Here is a 21,769-nt window from a genome sequence, read left to right as displayed (position 1 = left end):
TTGCAATTAATTTTAATAGGGAAATTTAATTTGACATAAGAGCAAACTGAGTTAAGAGCTCGGTCATAGCACAAATTAAACATATATGTCAAGGTATTACTGTATTATTTTTCTAATGATATTCTGAACACGTGAAAGTAATTAATTGAAAGTAGAAAACTCCTTTAACCTTCGTCAGGCTACATAATTTTGCCAAAATTTCTCGACCCCTTATCTCGAAAGTTGGTGGAGATATTTTATTGAAATTTGGCCAATATATTCTGGACCAAAACTTCTGAGATGTTACGAAATTTCAGCCCTCTACGGCTTTTCGAAAAAAAAATTATTGCAATTTTAAAACGGAATAGTTACAATTGTATCTATTCAGCCGGACGAAGGTTAAAGAGAGTCTTTCATTACGTTTTGCTAGCATCTCTATTTTCTCTGCTGTAGATGTAGCAGTGCTCAGAATGCTGAGCTGTATATAACCCTGCCCACATCACTGACTGGCAGCTTTCTGTATACACTATACATTGTCAGTAAGCTGCGAATCATGGTGGGGCGGGGTTAGACAGATTAGCCTGATTTCTCTGCATGTGAGACCTTGTTCTGCAGTGATAATTTGCTGCTGATAAAACACTTGATTGTGTTGAAACTACAGCACACAGTTCAGTAAGTGATATATCCCTGGAATCAGTCTCAACACCAGCATAGCGCTCAGAATTTGTCGCTAGAGTCACAAGCCGTCAGTGTTGTACATTACCGCTGCTTTTAGCTGCCTCAAGACTTTAACTGTAATCTCGGACAGTGATTTTTTTTTTTTAAAAAAATTTAAGTACAGATTTAATAATAAGAAACTTAGGCATACTCATTCTCCAGTGCCCCCGAGGATCCGGCACAGGCCGCTCTAGAAGCGATGTCTGCCCTACTTAGAATACTTACAGCCAGGAAGACAGCGCTTCTGGAGCTGGTGGAGACTCCGGCACTGGACCTGCGGGGCACTGCAAGGTGAGCATGTCTCCATTTATAATAAATAATACCAGCATTCGTCTGTAGTTTACTGGAAAGTCATTGGAAGCAAATATGGTTTTATTAAGGGAATGAACAGATGTATCGAAGGAATGATTCACAGACATTATAGGAAAATTGCAACAACCACAGGACTAAAGCTGTTTACACCGCAGGAAAATGTGAATTCTCAGTGATCCGCCAGTGTCAGACATTCAGCGCAGCAGGGAAACCTAAACTTAGGAGAAAAAAAATCACATTACACAAACTGGGAACACTACAGACAAGTCACGCAGGGAGAATACATTGCAGGCTGTAGCCTCACCACCATACAATGTGTATCTTGTCAGATCACTCTTGAGTAGAGATGAGTGGACCCGAACACTAAAGTTCAATGTTCGTACCGAACAGAAACTTTACAAAGAAAATCAGTGTTCGAGTCCAGAGTTTGGGTGCTTTATGTATGCAAACCACTCGAGTAATCATGCGAGCCGCTTGCAGTCTCTGAATGGCTTGAACTGAGGGTAACATCAGCGTTATTGGAGTTAGTGTGCACAAAAAAAATGGCCTCCCTCTTCCAGAAATGCTCTGTTAACGGCTGGCTGTAAGTTTGGGGAGAACCATACTGTCCAATCAGTGACTTCCAGTGAGGTTAGGGTTAAGCCCAGGTCCAGAACAGAACTTTATCTAAAGTCCGGCTTAACTTGCAGAGTCCGAACTTCTATGGGTCCGATCATCTCTACTCTTTGGAGGTGCGGGCAATACATTTAAAAGTATTGAAAAGTTATCTGCAAAAAAATATATACAGTCAGGGCCAGAAATATTTGGACAGTGACACAAGTTTTGTTATTTTAGCTGTTTACAAAAACATGTTCAGAAATACAATTATATATATAATATGGGCTGAAAGTGCACACTCCCAGCTGCAATATGAGAGTTTTCACATCCAAATCGGAGAAAGGGTTTAGGAATCATAGCTCTGTAATGCATAGCCTCCTCTTTTTCAAGGGACCAAACGTAATTGGACAAGGGACTCTGAGGGCTGCAATTAACTCTGAAGGCGTCTCCCTCGTTAACCTGTAATCAATGAAGTAGTTACAAGGTCTGGGGTTGATTACAGGTGTGTGGTTTTGCATTTGGAAGCTGTTGCTGTGACCAGACAACATGCGGTCTAAGGAACTCTCAATTGAGGTGAAGCAGAACATCCTGAGGCTGGAAAAAATCCATCAGAGAGATAGCAGACATGCTTGGAGTAGCAAAATCAACAGTCGGGTACATTCTGAGAAAAAAGGAATTGACTGGTGAGCTTGGGAACTCAAAAAGGCCTGGGCGTCCACGGATGACAACAGTGGTGGATGATCGCCGCATACTTTCTTTGGTGAAGAAGAACCCGTTCACAACATCAACTGAAGTCCAGAACACTATCAGTGAAGTAGGTGTATCTGTCTCTAAGTCAACAGTAAAGAGAAGACTCCATGAAAGTAAATACAAAGGGTTCACATCTAGATGCAAACCATTCATCAATTCCAAAAATAGACAGGCCAGAGTTAAATTTGCTGAAAAACACCTCATGAAGCCAGCTCAGTTCTGGAAAAGTATTCTATGGACAGATGAGACAAAGATCAACCTGTACCAGAATGATGGGAAGAAAAAAGTTTGGAGAAGAAAGGGAACGGCACATGATCCAAGGCACACCACATCCTCTGTAAAACATAGTGGAGGCAACGTGATGGCATGGGCATGCATGGCTTTCAATGGCACTGGGTCACTTGTGTTTATTGATGACATAACAGCAGACAAGAGTAGCCGGATGAATTCTGAAGTGTACCGGGATAGACTTTCAGCCCAGATTCAGCCAAATGCTGCAAAGTTGATCGGACGGCGCTTCATAGTACAGATGGACAATGACCCCAAGCATACAGCCAAAGCTACCCAGGAGTTCATGAGTGCAAAAAAGTGGAACATTCTGCAATGGCCAAGTCAATCACCAGATCTTAACCCAATTGAGCATGCATTTCACTTGCTCAAATCCAGACTTAAGACAGAAAGACCCACAAACAAGCAAGACCTGAAGGCTGCGGCTGTAAAGGCCTGGCAAAGCATTAAGAAGGAGGGAACCCAGCGTTTGGTGATGTCCATGGGTTCCAGACTTAAGGCAGTGATTGCCTCCAAAGGATTCGCAACAAAATATTGAAAATAAAAATATTTTGTTTGGGTTTGGTTTATTTGTCCAATTACTTTTGACCTCCTAAAATGTGGAGTGTTTGTAAAGAAATGTGTACAATTCCTACAATTTCTATCAGATATTTTTGTTCAAACCTTCAAATTAAACGTAACAATCTGCACTTGAATTCTGTTGTAGAGATTTCATTTCAAATCCAATGTGGTGGCATGCAGAGCCCAACTCGCGAAAATTGTGTCACTGTCCAAATATTTCTGGACCTAACTGTATATATATTAATAGGTAATTTACGGTCTCTTAAATCTTGGTTTGGAAACCATGTACTATGGCTTGAGTCCCTGGGTCTATAATGGACATATTATGTGGCTGCCGTGGATATTTATGGGCCTGTACTATCGCTCTGTGTGTTTCGGAGTTTACACTGTAGTCCCCCTCCCCTTAAACACAGGGCTATTGCTCTGCCAGAACCAGAAGCTATGATATCCCCACCATGGGTGACCAAACCCTGCAGCCAATCAGTGGTCAAGTGACTGGTGGTCAGAGCGCGCCACTTCTAGAGTGAACGCAGAGGCCACTGATCAAGTGACTGGTGGTCTGGAAATCATCACAGGGGCATACGGTGGTAAGAGGCATTAGTTTGGACTTTTTTTTTTTAAGGGATCCTTAACATGTTGGCCAATATTGTGCTATATATATACATAGAACTCTGGGCAAAATCAGGGAACAATATTTACCACGTGCCACTTAAAATATTGTAGCTGTGCCCTATGGTGCCTCAGGCCAAGGCTCAGGGGTAACGACTATCCCTGCTTTGCACGTCCTATTCCAACGCTCCCCTTCTGTGCAATAGACAACACTTTATAAAGGGGTTTTTTTTGTTGTTTTTTTTTTAAGCTCTACCACTAATGTTATAATACTTTTTGGGCACTTTGTGTATAACTTTATAAAGGGTACCTATTTCTTTTTACAATAGTATTGAGCCCCTCTTTCGTAGTACTGATCCCAGGACCCCCAGTGACCTCTCAGGCAAGAGGCAGAAACGTTCAACATATGCTAAAATTTGAAGCAGAGAGGAGTATGAACCCATAGACTTTCTAAGCTGCGCACTTCCACCAGTTAGTTTACACGATGGGACCTGGACCACACAGATGTTATATCAAAGTTTAAGTTTTTAAGTGAAAATATCTTGGGCCCAACAAGTATATCCAAGTAAGCCTGGGTCTGCGCAGTTACACAGATCGCTTAACCAAAGATCCCAGTATGCCGCTGCTATATCGCAACATAATGCCAGTGAATGGGGTCATAATGTGACCCACAAGATACCACAGCATACAATAAATGATCCAACTGGATCTGTCTTTTTGCAATTTGCTTGTTGCAGTCGTGGTACCTTGTGTGTTGCAATGTGCCCCAATTCACTCGCATTATGTTGTCCTCTAGTATCGGCATACTGGGATCTTTGGTCACGCAAACTGTGTTACGGCCAAAGTCACCGTGTAACCCCGAGCAGAGGCGGACATACCATTGGTGCCTACAACAGGGGCCTGAGAGGTAAGGAAACCCACTCACAGTTCCTAAAATATTGAACCCCATAGGGCCCTGATTCTGTTCTTTCACAGGAGCCCTCTTCTGTCTCTGTCCTCCCCTGGCCCTCCCTTTATTAAACCCTGTTTTCAATATATTACCAGTAAAACCACAGATACTGTAGATTCCGAATTCTGACTGTAACCTCCAAATATATTATAACTAAATGTAACTGAGCTCCTCCAAAGCCCCCTCCGCTCACCGCAGGTATTTAATCCTCCCCCCATTCATCTACTTAACGTAACTTCTGTGTTTTAGGTTCCTTTTGTTACCTAGTAGGAGACATCTGCGGAGCTGTCACTGATCCATGGCTGGAGACCAGTCACCGACCCCGAGTTTCATCCAGCATGTAATGTTACTTTAAAACGTCTGTGACAGCTACTTGGTCCCCGCCTGCGCCTAATGTATGAGGTTTCACAGGAGCATCTATGGCCAGAATGAGGGAAAGAAAAAACAAACTAAAAGCATATTATTGTGTTGTGGAGTCAGAAGCTGCTGTATATATTTCTGTGCACTGAGATCATTGCGTCTAATGGTTTTGTCTGCTGTGAAGAACGCAAGATCCCAATAAAGAAATCTCGGCAGGACATGGGGATGGCTAAGATCGCTGAGACTAAGCAGACGGTGTGTGCATGCCAGCTCCCTAATGAGGCATAATTGTCTAAGACACTGGTTAAGTAGAAAACCAAAGCAGATCCAGCGCATTCCTTCCCGGCCTAATAGACAACTTAGCTCTTGGAGCATGTGTGAACGGCACGCTGCGAGGCGCTGAAGTAACCCATAGCACCGGGATAATGCGCTGAAGACTCTGTTCACCGGTCATATGGCTCTATCCATCCTAAGGTGACCCTGCCAAAACTAATCTGCAGCAACCACGGGTAACAGATTTAATCAACGGGAAGATGTCAATGTTTTACACAAATGGAGATGAAATAAAACAGTTATTTGGCAACGAAATATGAGGTTTCTGGACAAAACCATCTTTCTTCCAGCAGCAGTGTGTGCAGCTAGCGAGCATTTTCATGCCGTGTATATATATTGCAGTATATGACTACATAACATTGCTGGATCTCTTTATTATTCTTTTCACTATACATACTGTACTAGATTATGACTGGTTTCCTAGATTCATTAATGTACGAGATGCGGGGCTACTAGTGTAATAATATAAATTAGGGACTAATTGTAGCTTTTCTGATGCTTGAGGTGAAAATTGAAATGACGTCCACCCCTGCATCCATCTTCACATCCAAAAACCACATAAAGCAATAAACCGTACACGTAAATGTATATTCGCAGTGAAGAACCAGTATAAATGGGTAAATGGATGATGTATATGCCCCCAGCCTCCACAGTGATGTATATGCCCCTGGCTTCCCAGTATTGTATATGCACTAGCCTCTCCTGTGATGTATATGCCCCAGCTTTTCCTGTGATTTCTATATGCCCCAGCTTCTCCTGAGATGTCTATATGCCCCCAACCTCTTCTATGATGTATATATGTGCCCAGCTTCTCCTGTGATCTATATGCCCCAGCTTCTGTGATGTATATGCCCCAGCCTCTCCTGTAATGTACATGCCCCCAGCCTCTTCTATGATGCATATATGCCCTCAGTGTTCACTGTGATATATGTGCCCCAGCCTCTCCTGTGATCTTTATGCCCCCAGCCTCTTCTGTGATGTATATATGCCCTTAGCATTTACGGTGATGTAAGTGCCCCGCCTGTCCAGTGATGTACAGTAGTGTGAAAAAGTGTTTGCCCCCTTCCTGAGTTCTTATTCTTTTGCATGTCTGTCACACTTAAATGTTTCAAATCGCCAAACAAATTTAAATATTAGACAAAGATAACACAAAGAACAGTTTATAAATTGAGGGATTTTTTATTAAGAGAATAAGAAATGCAAACCTACAGGGCCCTGTGTGAAAAAGTGATTGTCCCCCCTGCTTAAAACATAAATTAACTGTAGTTTATCACATCTTTGGGAAGCTGAATTAAATTTCCCTAGCCATGCCCAGGCCTGATTACTGCAACACTTGTTCTCAATCAAGAACGCACTTAAATGGGACCTGCGGTTTTGGACAGAAAACATCTTAATGATCCCCAACACTTTTGGGAGAATACTCTGTGGACTGAAGAGACAAAAGTTAAACTTGTGCAAGGTGTATGTCCCATTACATCTGGCATAGAAGTAACACAGCATTTCAGAAAAGGAAATCATGCCAACAGTAAAATATGGTGGTAGTAGTGTGATGGTCTGGGGCTGTTTTGCTACTTCAGGGCCTGGAAAACTTGCTGTGGTAAATGTAACCATGAATTCTGTTGTCTGCCAAAAAAATCCTGAAGGAGAATGTGCGGTCATCTGTTCATGACCTTAAGCTGAGGAGCACTTGGGTTATGCAGCAAGACAATGATCAAAAATACACCAGCGTGTCCACCTCTGAATGACTTAAGGAAAACAAAATTAAGACTTTGGAGTGGCCTAGTCAAAGTCCTGATCTTAAGCCGAATGAGATGTTGTGGCATGAGCTTATCAAGGCGGTTCACGCTTGGAAACTCTCCGATGTAGATGAATTCTAACAATTCTGCAAAGATGAGTGGGTCATAATTCCTCAAGAGCATTGTAAAAGACTCATTGCCAGTTATCACAGACACTTGATTGCAGTTGTTGCTGCTAAAGGTGGCCCAACCAGTTGTTATTAAGTTTAGGGGGCAATCACTTTTTAACACAGGGCCTTGTAGGTTTCAATTTCTTTTTCTCTTAATAATAAAGATTTTCGTTTATACACTGCATTTTGTGTTTACTTGTGTTATCTTTGTCTAATATTTAATCTTCTTTAGTGATCTGAAACATGCAAAAGAATAAGAAATCAGGATGGTTCAAACACTTTTTCACACCACTGTATATTCCTTAGCCTCTCCTGTGATGTTTGTGCCCCCAGTGGCTCCTGTGATATATATGCCCCCAGTGTCTCCTGTGTTGCATATGCCCCAGTCTCTCCTGTGATGTTTCTGCCCCCAGCATCTCCTGTGATATATGTGACACAGCTTCTACAATGATATATATTCCCCAGCGTCTCCTATCTCGTATATGCCCCCATCCTCTCCTGTGATCTGTCTGCCACCAGCATCTCCCGTGATGTATTTGCTGTAGTGTCTCCAGTGATGTATAAAATGTAGCCTAGTGCCTCCTGTAATGTACATACTGCAGCCCCCATGTTTCCTGTGATTTCTATACTGTAGCCCATGTCTCCTGTAATTTATATGCTGTAGACCCATGTCTCCTGTAAAGTATATTCTCCAGCCCCAGCGTCTTCTGTGATGTATATGTTCAAGCCCCAGTGTTCCCCGTGATGTATATCCTTCTGACCCAGCATCTACTCTTTGATGTATATACAGCAGTCTTTGTCTATATTGTGATGTATGCAGTAGTCCAAGTATCTCCTGTGATGTATACACAACAGTCAGGTTGTCTCCTATGTGATGTATACAGAAAACCTCCTACTGCTTGAGTTCTATAAATGTAACAGTAATGTAGCAGTGGTGAGGTTCCCACTGTGCAGCTACAAGAGTTGTAATATACATCTGTGTTCTGAACAACTTACGGGTGTGAGTAATTTCCAAACTTCTATAAGTATAACCCTGGCACACCAAAAAAACTTGAAAATTGTTGGTGCTCAAAATATTTTTATTCACAGAAAAACTCCAATTTTCGAATTTTTCAATATGCAAAAATTTTCAATAAACGTTTTCGGCTGATTGAGCCTTTCTCAAAATAGATCTATGATACTAAGTCATGGAGTAAGGCTAGGTGCACATTTCTGTTGTTTTTCATCAGTCACATGCGTTGCTTGACGCTTGTGACTGATGCGTTGTACAACGGATGACAAGAATAAGAATTCATTGTCGGACTCCGTTGTAAAACGTGAGAGAGAGAACGACCAGCTGATCGTTCACAATAGCCGGCTTTTGAGAGCGAACAGATGATCTCCCGGCGGCCAGCTAATGAGAGCGATCAGCTGATCGCTCTCATTAGCCGGCCGCCGGGTGATCAGCTGATCGCTCGCAGAAGCCGGCCACCGGGCGATCAGCTGATCGTTCGGCCGCCGAAAGAGAGCATGCGCAGCGGAATCAAAAGGATTCCGCTGCTCAAAAAACGTTACATGCTGCGTTCCTGCCGCCCGACGGTCAGTCGTTCCACGACTAATCAGTCGTGAGGAAGATGCAACGCAGCGTCATCAGTCACAATCCGCTGCTCATACAAGTCTATGGGAACAACAGAATCCACCAAACGGATTCCGTTGTTTACCAGAGCCGCGGATTGTGACTGATACAAATTGACGGAAATGTGAACCTAGCCTAAGAGCACTAATATGTTCAAAATTGTCCGGACAAGAGTAAGCTTTATGGCCAGGAAAGAAGGTGTATAAGTGAGAGGGAACACCTTATGCGGGCATTAGAAGAAAGCACAAGCCAGGCGTCACAGTAGTGCGATCCCAAGTGTACCGGTGATGTGGCACATTTTGAGAAAGGCTCAATCAGCCGAAAACGTTTATTGAAAATTTTTGCATATTGAAAAATCGAAAATTGGAGTTTTTCTGTGAATAAAAATATTTTGAGCAATAACAATATTCAAGTTTTTTTGGTGTGCCAGGGTTATACTTATAGAATATCAATTTTTTTCTCTGAGAACCCACACTGATAGTGAGCAAGATTAACCTGTTTAATATTATTTCCAAACTTATCACAAAGAGCTGGATGTGCTCCAGACTGACACAAACCTGGAAAAGTAGTCGCAAAATCATCAATATCACATAACAACACAGCCGCTCCATAGAGAAGTAGCTCCAGGCACCACATTAGGGGTGATTTAATTATTTGACCAAATATAGCAGTCATTTTGAAGTTGATCATATTCCTCAGTCCCGAATGATGGTAAAAATATCCAAATAGTCTTTGGCAAAAAAAATTCCCCATTGCAGATCGAAACCATTCCATTGTAGCTCTGGCAGTATGTTTACTGACTTTGAATTGTTGGAAGGGGAACCTACAAGTGCATCTCAATAGATTAGAATATCATCAAAAAGTTAATTTATTTTAGTAATTCAATTCAACAAAAAGTGAAACACATATATTATATAGAGTCATTACACACAGAGGGATCTATTCCTATATATTATATAGAGTCATTACACACAGAGGGATCTATTCTTATATATTATTTAGAGTCATTACACACAGAGGGATCTATTCCTATATATTATATAGTCATTACACACAGAGGGATCTATTCCTATATATTATATAGTCATTACACACAGAGGGATCTATTCCTATATATTATATAGAGTCATTACACACAGAGGGATCTATTCCTATATATTATATAGAGTCATTACACACTGAGGGATCTATTCCTATATATTATATAGAGTCATTACACACAGAGGGATCTATTTCAAGTGTTTATTTCTATTAACATTGATGATTATGGCTTACAGCCAATGCAAACCCAAAAGTCATTATCTCAGAAAATTAGAATATTATATAAGACCAACTGAAAAAATGATTTTACACTCAGAAATGTTGGCACGTACTGAAAAGTCTGTACAGTAAATGCCTCAATACTTGGTCAGGGCTCCTTTTGCATGAATTACTGCATCAATGCGGCGTGGCAGGGAGGAGATCAGTCTGTGGCACTGCTGAGATGTATTGGAAGCCCAGGTTGCTTTGATAGCAGCATTCAGCTTGTCTGAATTGTTGGCTCGAGTGTCTCATCTTCCTCCTGACAATACCCCATAGATTCTCTATGAGGTTTAGGTCAGGCGAATTTGCTGGCCAGTCAAGCACAATGATACTGTGGTTAGTAAGCCAGGTATTGGTACTTTTGGCAGTGTGGACAGGTGCCAGGTCCTACTGGAAAATGAAATTTCCATCTCCAAAAAGCTTGTCGGCAGAGGGAAGCATGAAGTGCTCTAAAATTTTCTGGTAGATGGCTGCGCTGACTTTGGTCTTGATAATACACAGTGGAGCTACAGCAGCAGATGACATGGCTCCCCAAACCATCACTGATTGTGGAAACTTCACACTAGACCTCAAGCAGCTTGGATTGTGGCCTGTCCACTCTTCCTCCAGACTTTGGGACCGCGATTTCCAAATGAAATGCAAAATTTACTTTCATCTGCAAACAACAACTTGGACACTGAGCAACAGTCCAGTTCTTTTTCTCCTTGACCTTGGTAAGACGCTTCTGCAGTTGTCTATTAGTTATGAGTGGCTTGATACAAGATATGCGACAGTTGTAGACCATGTTCTGGATACATCTGTGTGTGGTGGCTCTTGAAGCACTGACTCCAGCAGCAGTCCACTCCTTGTGATTTTCCCTCAATTTTTTGAATGGTCTTTTCTTAACAATCCTATCAAGGCTGCGGTTATCCCGGTTGCTTGTGCCCCTTTTTCTACCACACTTTTTCCCTTACACTCAACTTTTCATTAATATGCTTGGATACAGCACTCTGTGAAAAGCCAACTTTTTTAGCAGTGACCTTTTGTAGCTTACCCACCTTGTGGAGTGTGTCAATGACTGCCTTCTGGACATCTGTCAAGTCAGAAATCATCTCCTTGATTGTGTCGCCTGCTGAACCAGACTAAGGGACCATTTTAAACGCTTAGGAAGCCTTTTTCAGGTGTTTTGTGGTAATTCTAATTTTTTGAGATGACTTTTGGGTTTTCATTGGCTGTAAGCTCTAATCATCAACAGAAATAAAAACTTGAAATAGATCCCTCTGTGTGTAATGACTCTATATAATATATAGGAATAGATCCCTCTGTGTATAATGACTCTATATAATATATGCGTTTCCCTTTTTGTATTGAATTATTGAAATCAATTAACTTTTTGATATTTTAATTTATTGAGATGCACTCGTAACTTCTTGTAAGTAGAGTACACCTTTAAGTTTTAAGATACGGGACATTCTATGAGTTGTGCACATTTTAGCACTAAATGACGATCTGCTCCTCATGTAGTTTATCTCTCCCTGTCCTCACCCGTCCTACTCCGGCTTGTTATAGTATAGTGATTGTGAAAGCCGTTATTGAGCTCCAGCTGATAGGAGACGCTGGAGACCGAGATCCTGCATTATGAAGAAGACGACGATGACAGCCTGTTCAAAGCCAAAGTATGATCACAGTGCAGAAGAGAGAAAGTGTCAACCTGAAGGGGAAAGCATTATTTTCGGGCCAGCTGTACTGTAAACTGTTGATAAATTGATTCCCAGAAGTGATGTGGAATGAAGTGGTAAATTTCACATCACCGCACAGAAATGACCTTGGTAGCGAGTCCAGCTTCTCTGTACTGCACTCTGGTAATTGTCATGAATGCTCGTAGCTGTCTCACATTCCTCCCATGGAAAACCCAACGATGAGCTATCAACCGTTCAGGGGCAGAAACAAGGGAACCTAAAAAATATGAGCTCAGCATCAGTCCTGAAAAGGCAGAGCCATCCAAGTATGATGATGTATTGTGGGGTCTATGTCATATCAGGACAATACTCTGCTCTTACACTGAGCTGTAACATAAGGCCCAGATCTACAGGAGACGACACATGAGCATCCAAGATAGCCATGTATGGATAGAAAAACACAATCCTCCTAGAATCTGCAAAAAAGAAAGACTGGAAAAAAAGCTGGACCCCTTATATATACCGTTTTAGGGCAAATCTCCCCTATAGGATGGAGTAGTTACATTGGATCCCCTATATTAGTGCTAATTAGTGATGAGTGAATAGTAAAATATTTGTATTCGGATTATTCGTACCGTATACCTAGTACTATTCCAGTATTTGTCACGGGAACCTAAGCATTTTTATTGAAGATTTTTCACAAAAATGCTTGGGTTCCCCATTGACTTACATTAGGTTCGTTGCCAAATATTGGAATAGTACTAGGTATTCGGTATGAATAATCCTAGCTCGAATATTTAGTATTTTCTCATCACTATTGCTAATCACTTTATTGTGGAGCACACCATGTATTACACGGAGGGCCACTCATTTGAATTCCCATCTCCTGCTAAATTTATCCTGCAGATTGCTTTGAAATGGCAGCTGTAACTTATGTTGCCAGACCAGCTGATCGCTAAGCGAGGCCCAATATAAAAAAGGATTATCCTGATGAGACACCCCCCTCTAGTCACCATTTCCCGACTTATAGGGGTTCTCTCATCAGGACAACTCTTTTGTATATTGTACCTCGCTTAGCGATCAGCTGATCTGAGCGACGTAATTCAAACCCGTCATTTCAAAGCAGCGCCCTCTGCAGCATAAATTTAGCAATAGATGCTGGAAATTCAAATGAGTGGCCATCCGTGGAATACATGGTGTGCTCCACGATAACATGATTAGCAGTAATAGTGGGGATGCGAAGTAAAAACTCATTCCTATACGAGTGTTTTCCCCTAAAAGGGTATATATGAAGGATTCAGCTTTTTCCCACTCTTCCTTTCTTGCAGATTCTTTGGGACTGGAAACATGGCTGCATCACAGTTTTTACAGGGGCTGATGGTCTGTTTTACCAGCAGCTCCAGCTACGAATAGACAATATAATACATACATGTTATATGTCCTGTGATTTGGACCTTGTACTATAATTAAAAAGACAAATATTTCAACGTACTTAATGGTTATTATTAGCTAAGTCTTGTTGCCTTTCCATTTTTCCATTGCTCATGTTTGTGCTTGATTGTCTTGAACAATTAAAGTTGTATAGTTGTATAGTTTATTTTGCTATGCGACATATAAACAAATAGTATTTCGATTTTTTTTTTCTGTGCACATTTTCTTTCCATTCACAAATCTGTTTTCCCCCATATAGGCTGGGTGGTTGGATCCTTGGATATTCTGGGAAGCCCTGCCAGTCTAGTGCGGAGCATCGGGAATGGAATTGCAGACTTCTTCAGACTCCCATATGAAGGTCTCACCCGTGGCCCGGGAGCTTTTGTGAGCGGCGTCTCCAGGGGGACCACATCATTTGTAAAGCACATTTCTAAAGGTATGTCAAATTGTTCATATGTCATTTCCCTAAACCAAGTGCCTCTTCCTATTGCTGCTGTTCCACTGATTATAGAACAGTTTTTCTTTTTTTCTGTGCCCCTCCATTCCAATGTTATGCCCCTTAGTAGTAGAGATACAAGTTTTCCTATGAAATCCAATGGGCGTGTAGCAGAGAACTTCTCTGTTGGTGTTGGCTCTTCATACACTGACACTGGCCAATCAAAAAAAAGAAGGAGCTGTGGACAAACAAGCGCAAATAGGGTCTTACCCAAATACGTATGGGGTGGGGAGGGGGGAGTGATCTTACTCACCAAATGTCCAATGGCCAATTAAAACACGGCAGCGCCCACAGAGAAGTTCTGTGGTACACACCCATTTGATTTGAAAGGAAAACTTGTATCTCTCTTAGGCTGGTTTCACACTTGCGTTGGGTTGAATCCGCTGGGTCCGTTGCTGCGTCGTTTTGACGCATCCGTTATTTTTGTGTTGTCAACAGATGCAGCGGGTCCGTTATTTCACAGGAATCCGTTAGCTGATTCCTGTGAAATAACGGACCTATTGCATCCGTTGCATCCGTTTGGCGTCCGTCTAACGGAATGCGTCGGCTTCGTTTTTTGGGGTTTTTTTTTCATTTTTTTCATTCTGGGCATGCTCAGTAGATATTAGCGGAATCCAGCGGCGGACTCCATTGTAAAGCACTTTGCAACGGAATCATAGGGATCCATTATAACTATTGACGGATGTAACGGAATCCGCTGCTCAGCGTCATTTTAACGCAAGCAATTAACGTTACATGCTACGTTCCTTCCGCTCGGCGGAAGCAACGCAGCGTCGGCCAGCGGAAGCAACGCAGGTACTTATTGCACAATCCGTCGTCTATACAAGTCTATGGGAAACAGCGGAATCCGTTAACGGATTCCGCTGTTTTCCAAAACGGCGGATTGCAACTGAAGGAAAACAACGCAAGTGTGAAAGTACCCTAACTGAGGGGCATGACACTGGAACGGAGGGGCACAGAAGAAAAAGAAAAACTGTTCCAGAATCAGTGGAGCAGCGGTAATTGGACAATAAACTCTGTGTAAGTAACTAAAAATCCAATGAAAGGTCCTTTAACCCTAGAAGTCCCAGGAATTTCGAGCTCCATAGGGTTTCAATGGTAGAAATGTTAAATGACCCCTCTCTTGGACTTCTAGTGTTAAACCTTGATCTTTGCTATAGACCAGATGTAATATCTAAGGACATTTAATTGTCAGAAGTAACAAATCCTGTAGCACTTGTTTTATCATAATGCAGGAGGAAGAGCAGTTTGGATAACAGGTGCAGCACTGGAGAGATTGTGGAAAATGTCTAAAAAAAAATATATTTATTGTATAGAAAATTAGCTTATGAAATTTACTAAGTAATAATTATACCATCATATGGTAAAAATTATTCAATCATACAGTAATAATTATGTCATCATATGGTATACACATGCTAATTATGTGAAAAATTCAATATCCGTTTGCAATCAACTCTCCAAGTGTGATCATATATTAGGGCAGATGGCATGATATGACCCTCTACCCTGCCTTGCCTGTGCCTTCACTAGTCTTATGTTCCATGCTGGTCTATGGGAAACCCGTATAGCTGCATCACGGTGGCAACTGGATGGTCCATGTTATATCTGTAGCTGTTGAAGTGAGATCGCACTGTGGCACAGATTACCTAGCTTTTCCCAGTAGCAGATCTTTTAAAGGGATTTTCCATCACTTGAAAATTGGACTGATAGGAGGAAATGTGATAAAAAAAGACTAAAATAAGTAATACTCACCTGTTGAAAACCCTCTGCTGAAGCGCCCACGCTCTGGTGTTCCCTGTCGGGCTACATTTCCCCCGAAAATGACCACCAGAGTGTCCGGGCTGGCGCTGTCGGGGGATTAAACTTGTATATTCCCAATAGTTTTTTTAGGGGTTGTCGATTATATCAGACTTCCTTCCATACCTCAGGACTCCCTTGATTGAAATCATTATCCCCCACATACATAATATGTATTGTGCATGTAGGAGCCAGAAATCGGATTATCTTCTGCCGTCCCTGGATTCATGAGCGGGATCTGGGGTACGCTTGATAACACTCAGTGCTTATATATCACATTCACTCCTGGCTACGATGCTGAATTATTACTAGGACTTGCCAGAGGGGAGATTTCATTTCCATGGAGCGTACTGGTAATAAAAATAATGAATAAATCATAAGTTCCGAAATATTAATATTTCTGTGTGGTCATATACCAGGAAAATCCCCCACATACCAGCACCATTACATTGTGTCCTTTCATAAAACGGTTAGATTTTAAGCTTCTTGGGGTATATGATACTCATCCGCAATATATTGCAAATCCTTATATACATCTTCTGTGGGAGCCTTCCAGAAAGCGATGTGCTGACACCCCCCTCAGGAGTAATGTGATGCTGGCTGTAGATCCCGCTGCACGTGATAGATGGGGAAACCTTAAGTGTGTTTCAGTGTTCCTGTGGGCTATTAGAAATCCTACCCGGCCTGCGGATTTCTGCTACAGCCGACATGTAAGCGAGGAGGACGGCGGGCGAGCGTGTACAGAGAGTGCCATCTAGTGGAGAGGTGATGGAGACTGCGGGCCAAAGCTTCATATTCTTGTGTTATATGTATATATACACTGTATACTCACCCTGACTGTCTCATTGTTCTCCATCAATCAATCAATTTACAAATTAATTGCTTTTCATAGAAATATAAGGAAATTGTTTCTGATTATCATTAGGAACCCTGACGTCCCTCACCAACCTGGCCACAAGTTTAGCCCGAAACATGGACCGGCTGTCTCTGGATGAAGAACATTACAACAGGCAAGAGGAATGGAGAAGACAACTGCCGGACAATCTGGGAGAAGGACTGAGACAAGGCCTGTCCCGTCTGGGGATCAGTCTGCTGGGTAATGTGACAAGATTTCCATATCTAATATTTTATCTATCATCTATCAAAAAAAAAATCCACTACCACCATGGGCTCATAAACCACCATTTTTTGTTGTTGCAATATTGCTTGGTGTGCTGCCTCCATTTGCTATCTATCTAATATCTATCTCTCTAATAGTCTGTCTATCTATGTATATATTATCTATCTACCTATCTTATCTATTTATCTATCTATCTAATATCTATTTATCTCTCTAATAGTCTGTCTATCTATCTTATCTATCTAAGTATATATTATCTATCTACCAATCTTATCTATCTATCTATTATCTGTCTATGCTTCTATTATCTATCTATTATCTATCTACCTATCCCTCTATCTATCTATCCCTAATTCTATCTATCCATCTATCTATCCCTCTATCTGTCTATCTATCTATCTATTATCTGTCTATTCCTCTATTATCTATCCCTCTATCTATCTATTATCTATCTATCTATCCATGCAAAGCCTCCAGGTACTTAAAGGGGTTGTCTGGTCTTTTGATAAGTCTACAGTCACTGTGTGTGACTGCATACATCTGAATCCTGATAGTGTGCAGTACACTCATTGTCAGGATTCACTGATATTGCCATTGAGAGCAGGCAGTCACTTGACTACAGATAAACGATTTGAACACTTCCGGCCACATTCTGACTAAATATGGATTCACTCAATAGTGGTGAAATAATTGAGGCCAAGCATGTCTAGTTGGCACGTGACTGCACGCCTGCAGATCGCTTACTTGTGGGCATGTTACCACCTATTCTCACTGACAATGCCGGTAAATCCTGATAGCGTGTACACAGCACCCTGTCAGGATTGAGAAGTCTACAATCATTGTAGAGTTTTATCAGAAGACCAGACAACCCTTTTACCCAAGAACATCTTCACACATTCCATGAAAACTTCAGTATTAAGATCCAAAAAGACTGTTACCCCAATAAAGTCTGAGAGTTTTGGATATTAATGTGTTTCTCTATCTATCCATCTATCCATCTATCCCTCTATCTATTTCTATCTATCTATTTCTTTCTATCTATCTATTTCTATCTATCTATCTACAGTGCTGGCCAAAAGTATTGGCACCCCTGCAATTCTGTCAGATAATACTCAGTTTCTTCTTGAAAATGATTGCAATCACAAATTCTTTGTTATTATTATCTTCATTTAATTTGTCTTCATTGAAAAAGAAAAAAATTGTCATAAAGCCAAATTGGATATAATTCCACACAAACATAAAAAAGGGGGTGGACAAAAGTATTGGCACTGTTTGAAAAATCATGTGATGCTTCTCTAATTTGTGTAATTAACAGCACCTGTAACTTACCTGTGGCACCTAACAGGTGTTAGCAATAACTAAATCACACTTGCAGCCAGTTGACATGGATTAAAGTTGACACAACCTCTGTCCTGTGTCCTTGTGTGTACCACATTGAGCATGGAGAAAAGAAAGAAGACCAAAGAACTGTCTGAGGACTTGAGAATCCAAATTGTGAGGAAGCATGAGCAATCTCAAGGCTACAAGTCCATCTCCGAAGACCTGAAAGTTCCTGTGTCTGCGGTGCGCAGTGTCATCAAGAAGTTTAAAGGGAATCTGTCAGCAGAAATTTCCCCTAAAACCTCACAGATTCCCCCTCTGCAGCTCGTGGGCTGCATTCTAGAAAGGTCCCTGTTATTATTGTGCCCCCTTTCTGACCAAAAAAAAGAGTTTATAAAGAGGTACCTTTTTGGCTTCGGATTCTATAAATGTGACACGGGGGCGGGCTCTCTGCCGTCCGTTATTCTGCCCCCTGGTCCTGTATGCCGCCCCCATCGCTGATTTCCATACTTTTGCACGCCGCCCACTGCTCCAGCCATCCCCGCGCATGCCCAGTGCCAGTCTCACGGGACTGAGCACTGTGACTGCTGGTGACGTGTGCGCAGGCAAGTGATTATGGGCGGGACTGTGACTGTTATCAGCAAGTACCCGCCCATAATCTCGTGAGCGCGCAAACCTCTCCAGCGGTCACACTGTGCTCAGTGTAGATGCTAGACTGTATGGGCTGCTTCCAGGGATGACGTCCCTTTGTCACGTGATAGGGGCGTGTTCAAAATACTATCACGTGACAAAGGGACGTCATCCCTGGAAGCAGCCCATACAGTCTAGCATCTACACTGAGCACAGTGTGACGATGGAGAGGTTTGCGCGCTCACGAGATTATGGGCGGGTACTTGCTGATAACAGTCACAGCCCCGCCCATAATCACTTGCCTGCGCACACGTCACCAGCAGTCACAGTGCTCAGTCCCGTGAGACTGGCACTGGGCATGCGCGGGGATGGCTGGAGCAGTGGGCGGCGTCCAGAAGTATTGAAATCAGCGATGGGGGCGGCATACAGGACCAGGGGGCAGAATAACGGCCATCAGGCTGCCCGCCCCCGTGTCTGATTTATAGAATCCGAAGCCAAAAAGGTACCTCTTTATAAACTCTTTTTTTTGGTCAGAAAGTGGGCACAATACTAACAGGGACCTTTCTAGAATGCAGCCCAGGAGCTGCAGAGGGGGAATCTGTGAGGTTTTAGGGGACATTTCTGCTGACAGGTTCCCTTTAAAGCCCATGGCACTGTGGCTAACCTTCCTAGATGTGGAAGGAAAAGAAAAATTGACGAGAGATTTCAACGCAAGATTGTGTGGATGGTGGATAAAGAACCTCGACTAACATCCAAACAAGTTCAAGCTGCCCTGCAGTCCGAGGGTACAACAGTGTCAACCCGTACTATCCGTTGGCATCTCAATGAAAAGGGACTATATGGTAGGATGCCCAGGAAGACCCCACTTCTTACCCAGAGACATAAAAAAAGCCAGGCTGGAGTTTGCCAAAACTTACCTGAGAAAGCCTAAAACGTTTTGGAAGAATGTTCTCTGGTCAGATGAGACAAAAGTAGAGCTTTTTGGGAAAAGCCATCAACATAGAGTGTACAGGAAAAAAATAGAGGCATTCAAAGAAAAGAACACGGTCCCTACAGTCAGACATGGCGGAGGTTCCCTGATGTTTTGGGGTTGCTTTGCTGCCTCTGGCACTGGACTGCTTGACCGTGTGCATGGCATTATGAAGTCTGAAGACTACCAACAAATTTGCAGCATAATGTAGGGCCCAGTGTGAGAAAGCTGGATCTCCCTCAGAGGTCATGGGTCTTCCAGCAGGACAATGACCCAAAACACACTTCAAAAAGCACTAGAAAATGGTTTGAGAGAAAGCACTGGAGACTACTAAAGTGGCCAGCAATGAGTCCAGACCTGAATCCCATAGAACACCTGTGGAGAGATCTCAAAATGGCAGATTGGAGAAGGCAGCCTTCAAATCTCAGGGACCTGGAGCAGTTTGCCAAAGAAGAATGCTCTAAAATTCCAGCAGAGCATTGTAAGAAACTCATTGATGGTTACCGGAAGCAGTTGTTCGCAGTTATTTTGGCTAAAGGTTGTGCAACCACGTATTAGGCTAAGGGTGCCAATACTTTTGTCTGGCCCATTTTTGGAGTTTTGTGTGAAATGATCAATGATTTGATTTTTGTTTCATTCTCTTTTGTGTTTTTTCATTGCAAGCAAAATAAATGAAGATAATACCAAAGAATTTGTGATTGCAATCATTTTCAAGAAGAAACTGAGTATTCTCTGACAGAATTGCAGGGGTGCCAATACTTTTGGCCAGCACTGTATTTCTATCTATCTATCTTATCTATCTATCTATCTATCTATCTATCTATCTATCTATCTATCTATCTATCTATCTATCTATCATTATCTATTTCTATCTATCCCTCTATCTATTTGTCTATCCCTCTATCTATCTATCTATCTATCTATCTATCTCTCTCTATCTATCTATCTCAGTATCTATCTATCTATCTATCTATCTATCTATCTATCTATCTCTCTATCTATCTATCTCTCTATCTATCTGTCTATCTGTCTATCTATCTATCTATCTATCTCTCTATCTATCTATCTCTCTATCTATCTATCTCTCTATCTATCTATCTCTCTATCTATCTATCTATCCCTCTATCTATCTATCTATCTATCTATCTATCTGTCTATCTATCAAATCAAATCAAATCAAATAAGCTTTATTGGCAGGACCAAATACAAATTAGTTTTGCCAAAGCAAGTGTACATTAGGGGCTGGGGCTGTGGGGATGGTGGGTGGGGACTGTAGGAAGGATGGATGGGGCTCATCCAGGGTGGGGACTGTGGGGGCACTTCTAGGATGGGGGCTATGGAAGTCCATGGCTTATGATGGGGCATATCCACGGTGGGACTGTGGTAACGGTGGATGGGACATATCCAGGGTGGGGATTGGGGGGCCACATCTGGGATGGGGGGCTATGGAAGTCCATGGCTTATCATAGTTCTCTTTCTCGAAGTCTATGACATTCGCTCACATACCGCGCTGCTATCTCCACTGCGCTCTCTTCTTCCCCCAGCAGGATATATATTTTCTCTTCCTCCTTCATGGAGCTGAAATCCGGGAAGAGATGGGAGAGTCTCCTGAAGTGAGTGTCCCTCACTGCTGAGTACTTGGTGCAGTGTAGCAGGAAGTGGGTTTCATCCTCCACGGCCTCCAGGTCACAGTGTTGGCACAGTCTGTCCTCCCTGGGCTTGTAGCTCTGCTTGTGACGTCCGGATTCGATGGCTAGACTGTGGGCACTGAGTCTATATCGGCTCAGGGTCCTGCGGTCTCTGGGGTCCGGGATTTTCTCCAGATACGGGGCCAGTCTGTAGTCTCTCTGTAGTCTCTGGTACGTGGTCAGTTTCTGTGAGGTGTTGATGTCGGTCCTCCAGTCACTGACATACCTCTCCTGGCCCTCGTCTACCATCTTCCTGATTCTGGTTCTTGTCAGGCTGCTGTGATTGGTTATTTTGTCCAGTTGGGTTTGGGAGAGCTGTGCCCGGGGTCCTGGTTCATCTGGCCCACGTATATATATCAGAGCTTTGTGGTGATGGGA

General features: G+C 42.4%; 1 protein-coding gene across 1 annotated transcript in view; it reads left to right on the top strand.

Annotated features, from left to right (window-relative positions):
- The window catches only part of VPS13B (vacuolar protein sorting 13 homolog B), a 1,405,890-nt gene that overhangs the window by 1,335,049 nt on the left and 49,072 nt on the right, over positions 1-21,769 (top strand). Inside the window, exons 57-58 of the mRNA XM_075353076.1 lie at positions 13,627-13,803; positions 16,589-16,759. Of these exons, the coding sequence (XP_075209191.1) occupies positions 13,627-13,803; positions 16,589-16,759 (348 nt within the window). The remainder of the gene's footprint in view (positions 1-13,626; positions 13,804-16,588; positions 16,760-21,769) is intronic.

Source organism: Anomaloglossus baeobatrachus, chromosome 6 (genome assembly GCF_048569485.1).
Source record: "Anomaloglossus baeobatrachus isolate aAnoBae1 chromosome 6, aAnoBae1.hap1, whole genome shotgun sequence".
NCBI classification, from domain to species: Eukaryota; Metazoa; Chordata; class Amphibia; order Anura; family Aromobatidae; genus Anomaloglossus; species Anomaloglossus baeobatrachus.
This window is presented reverse-complemented; position numbering and strand designations above follow the sequence as displayed.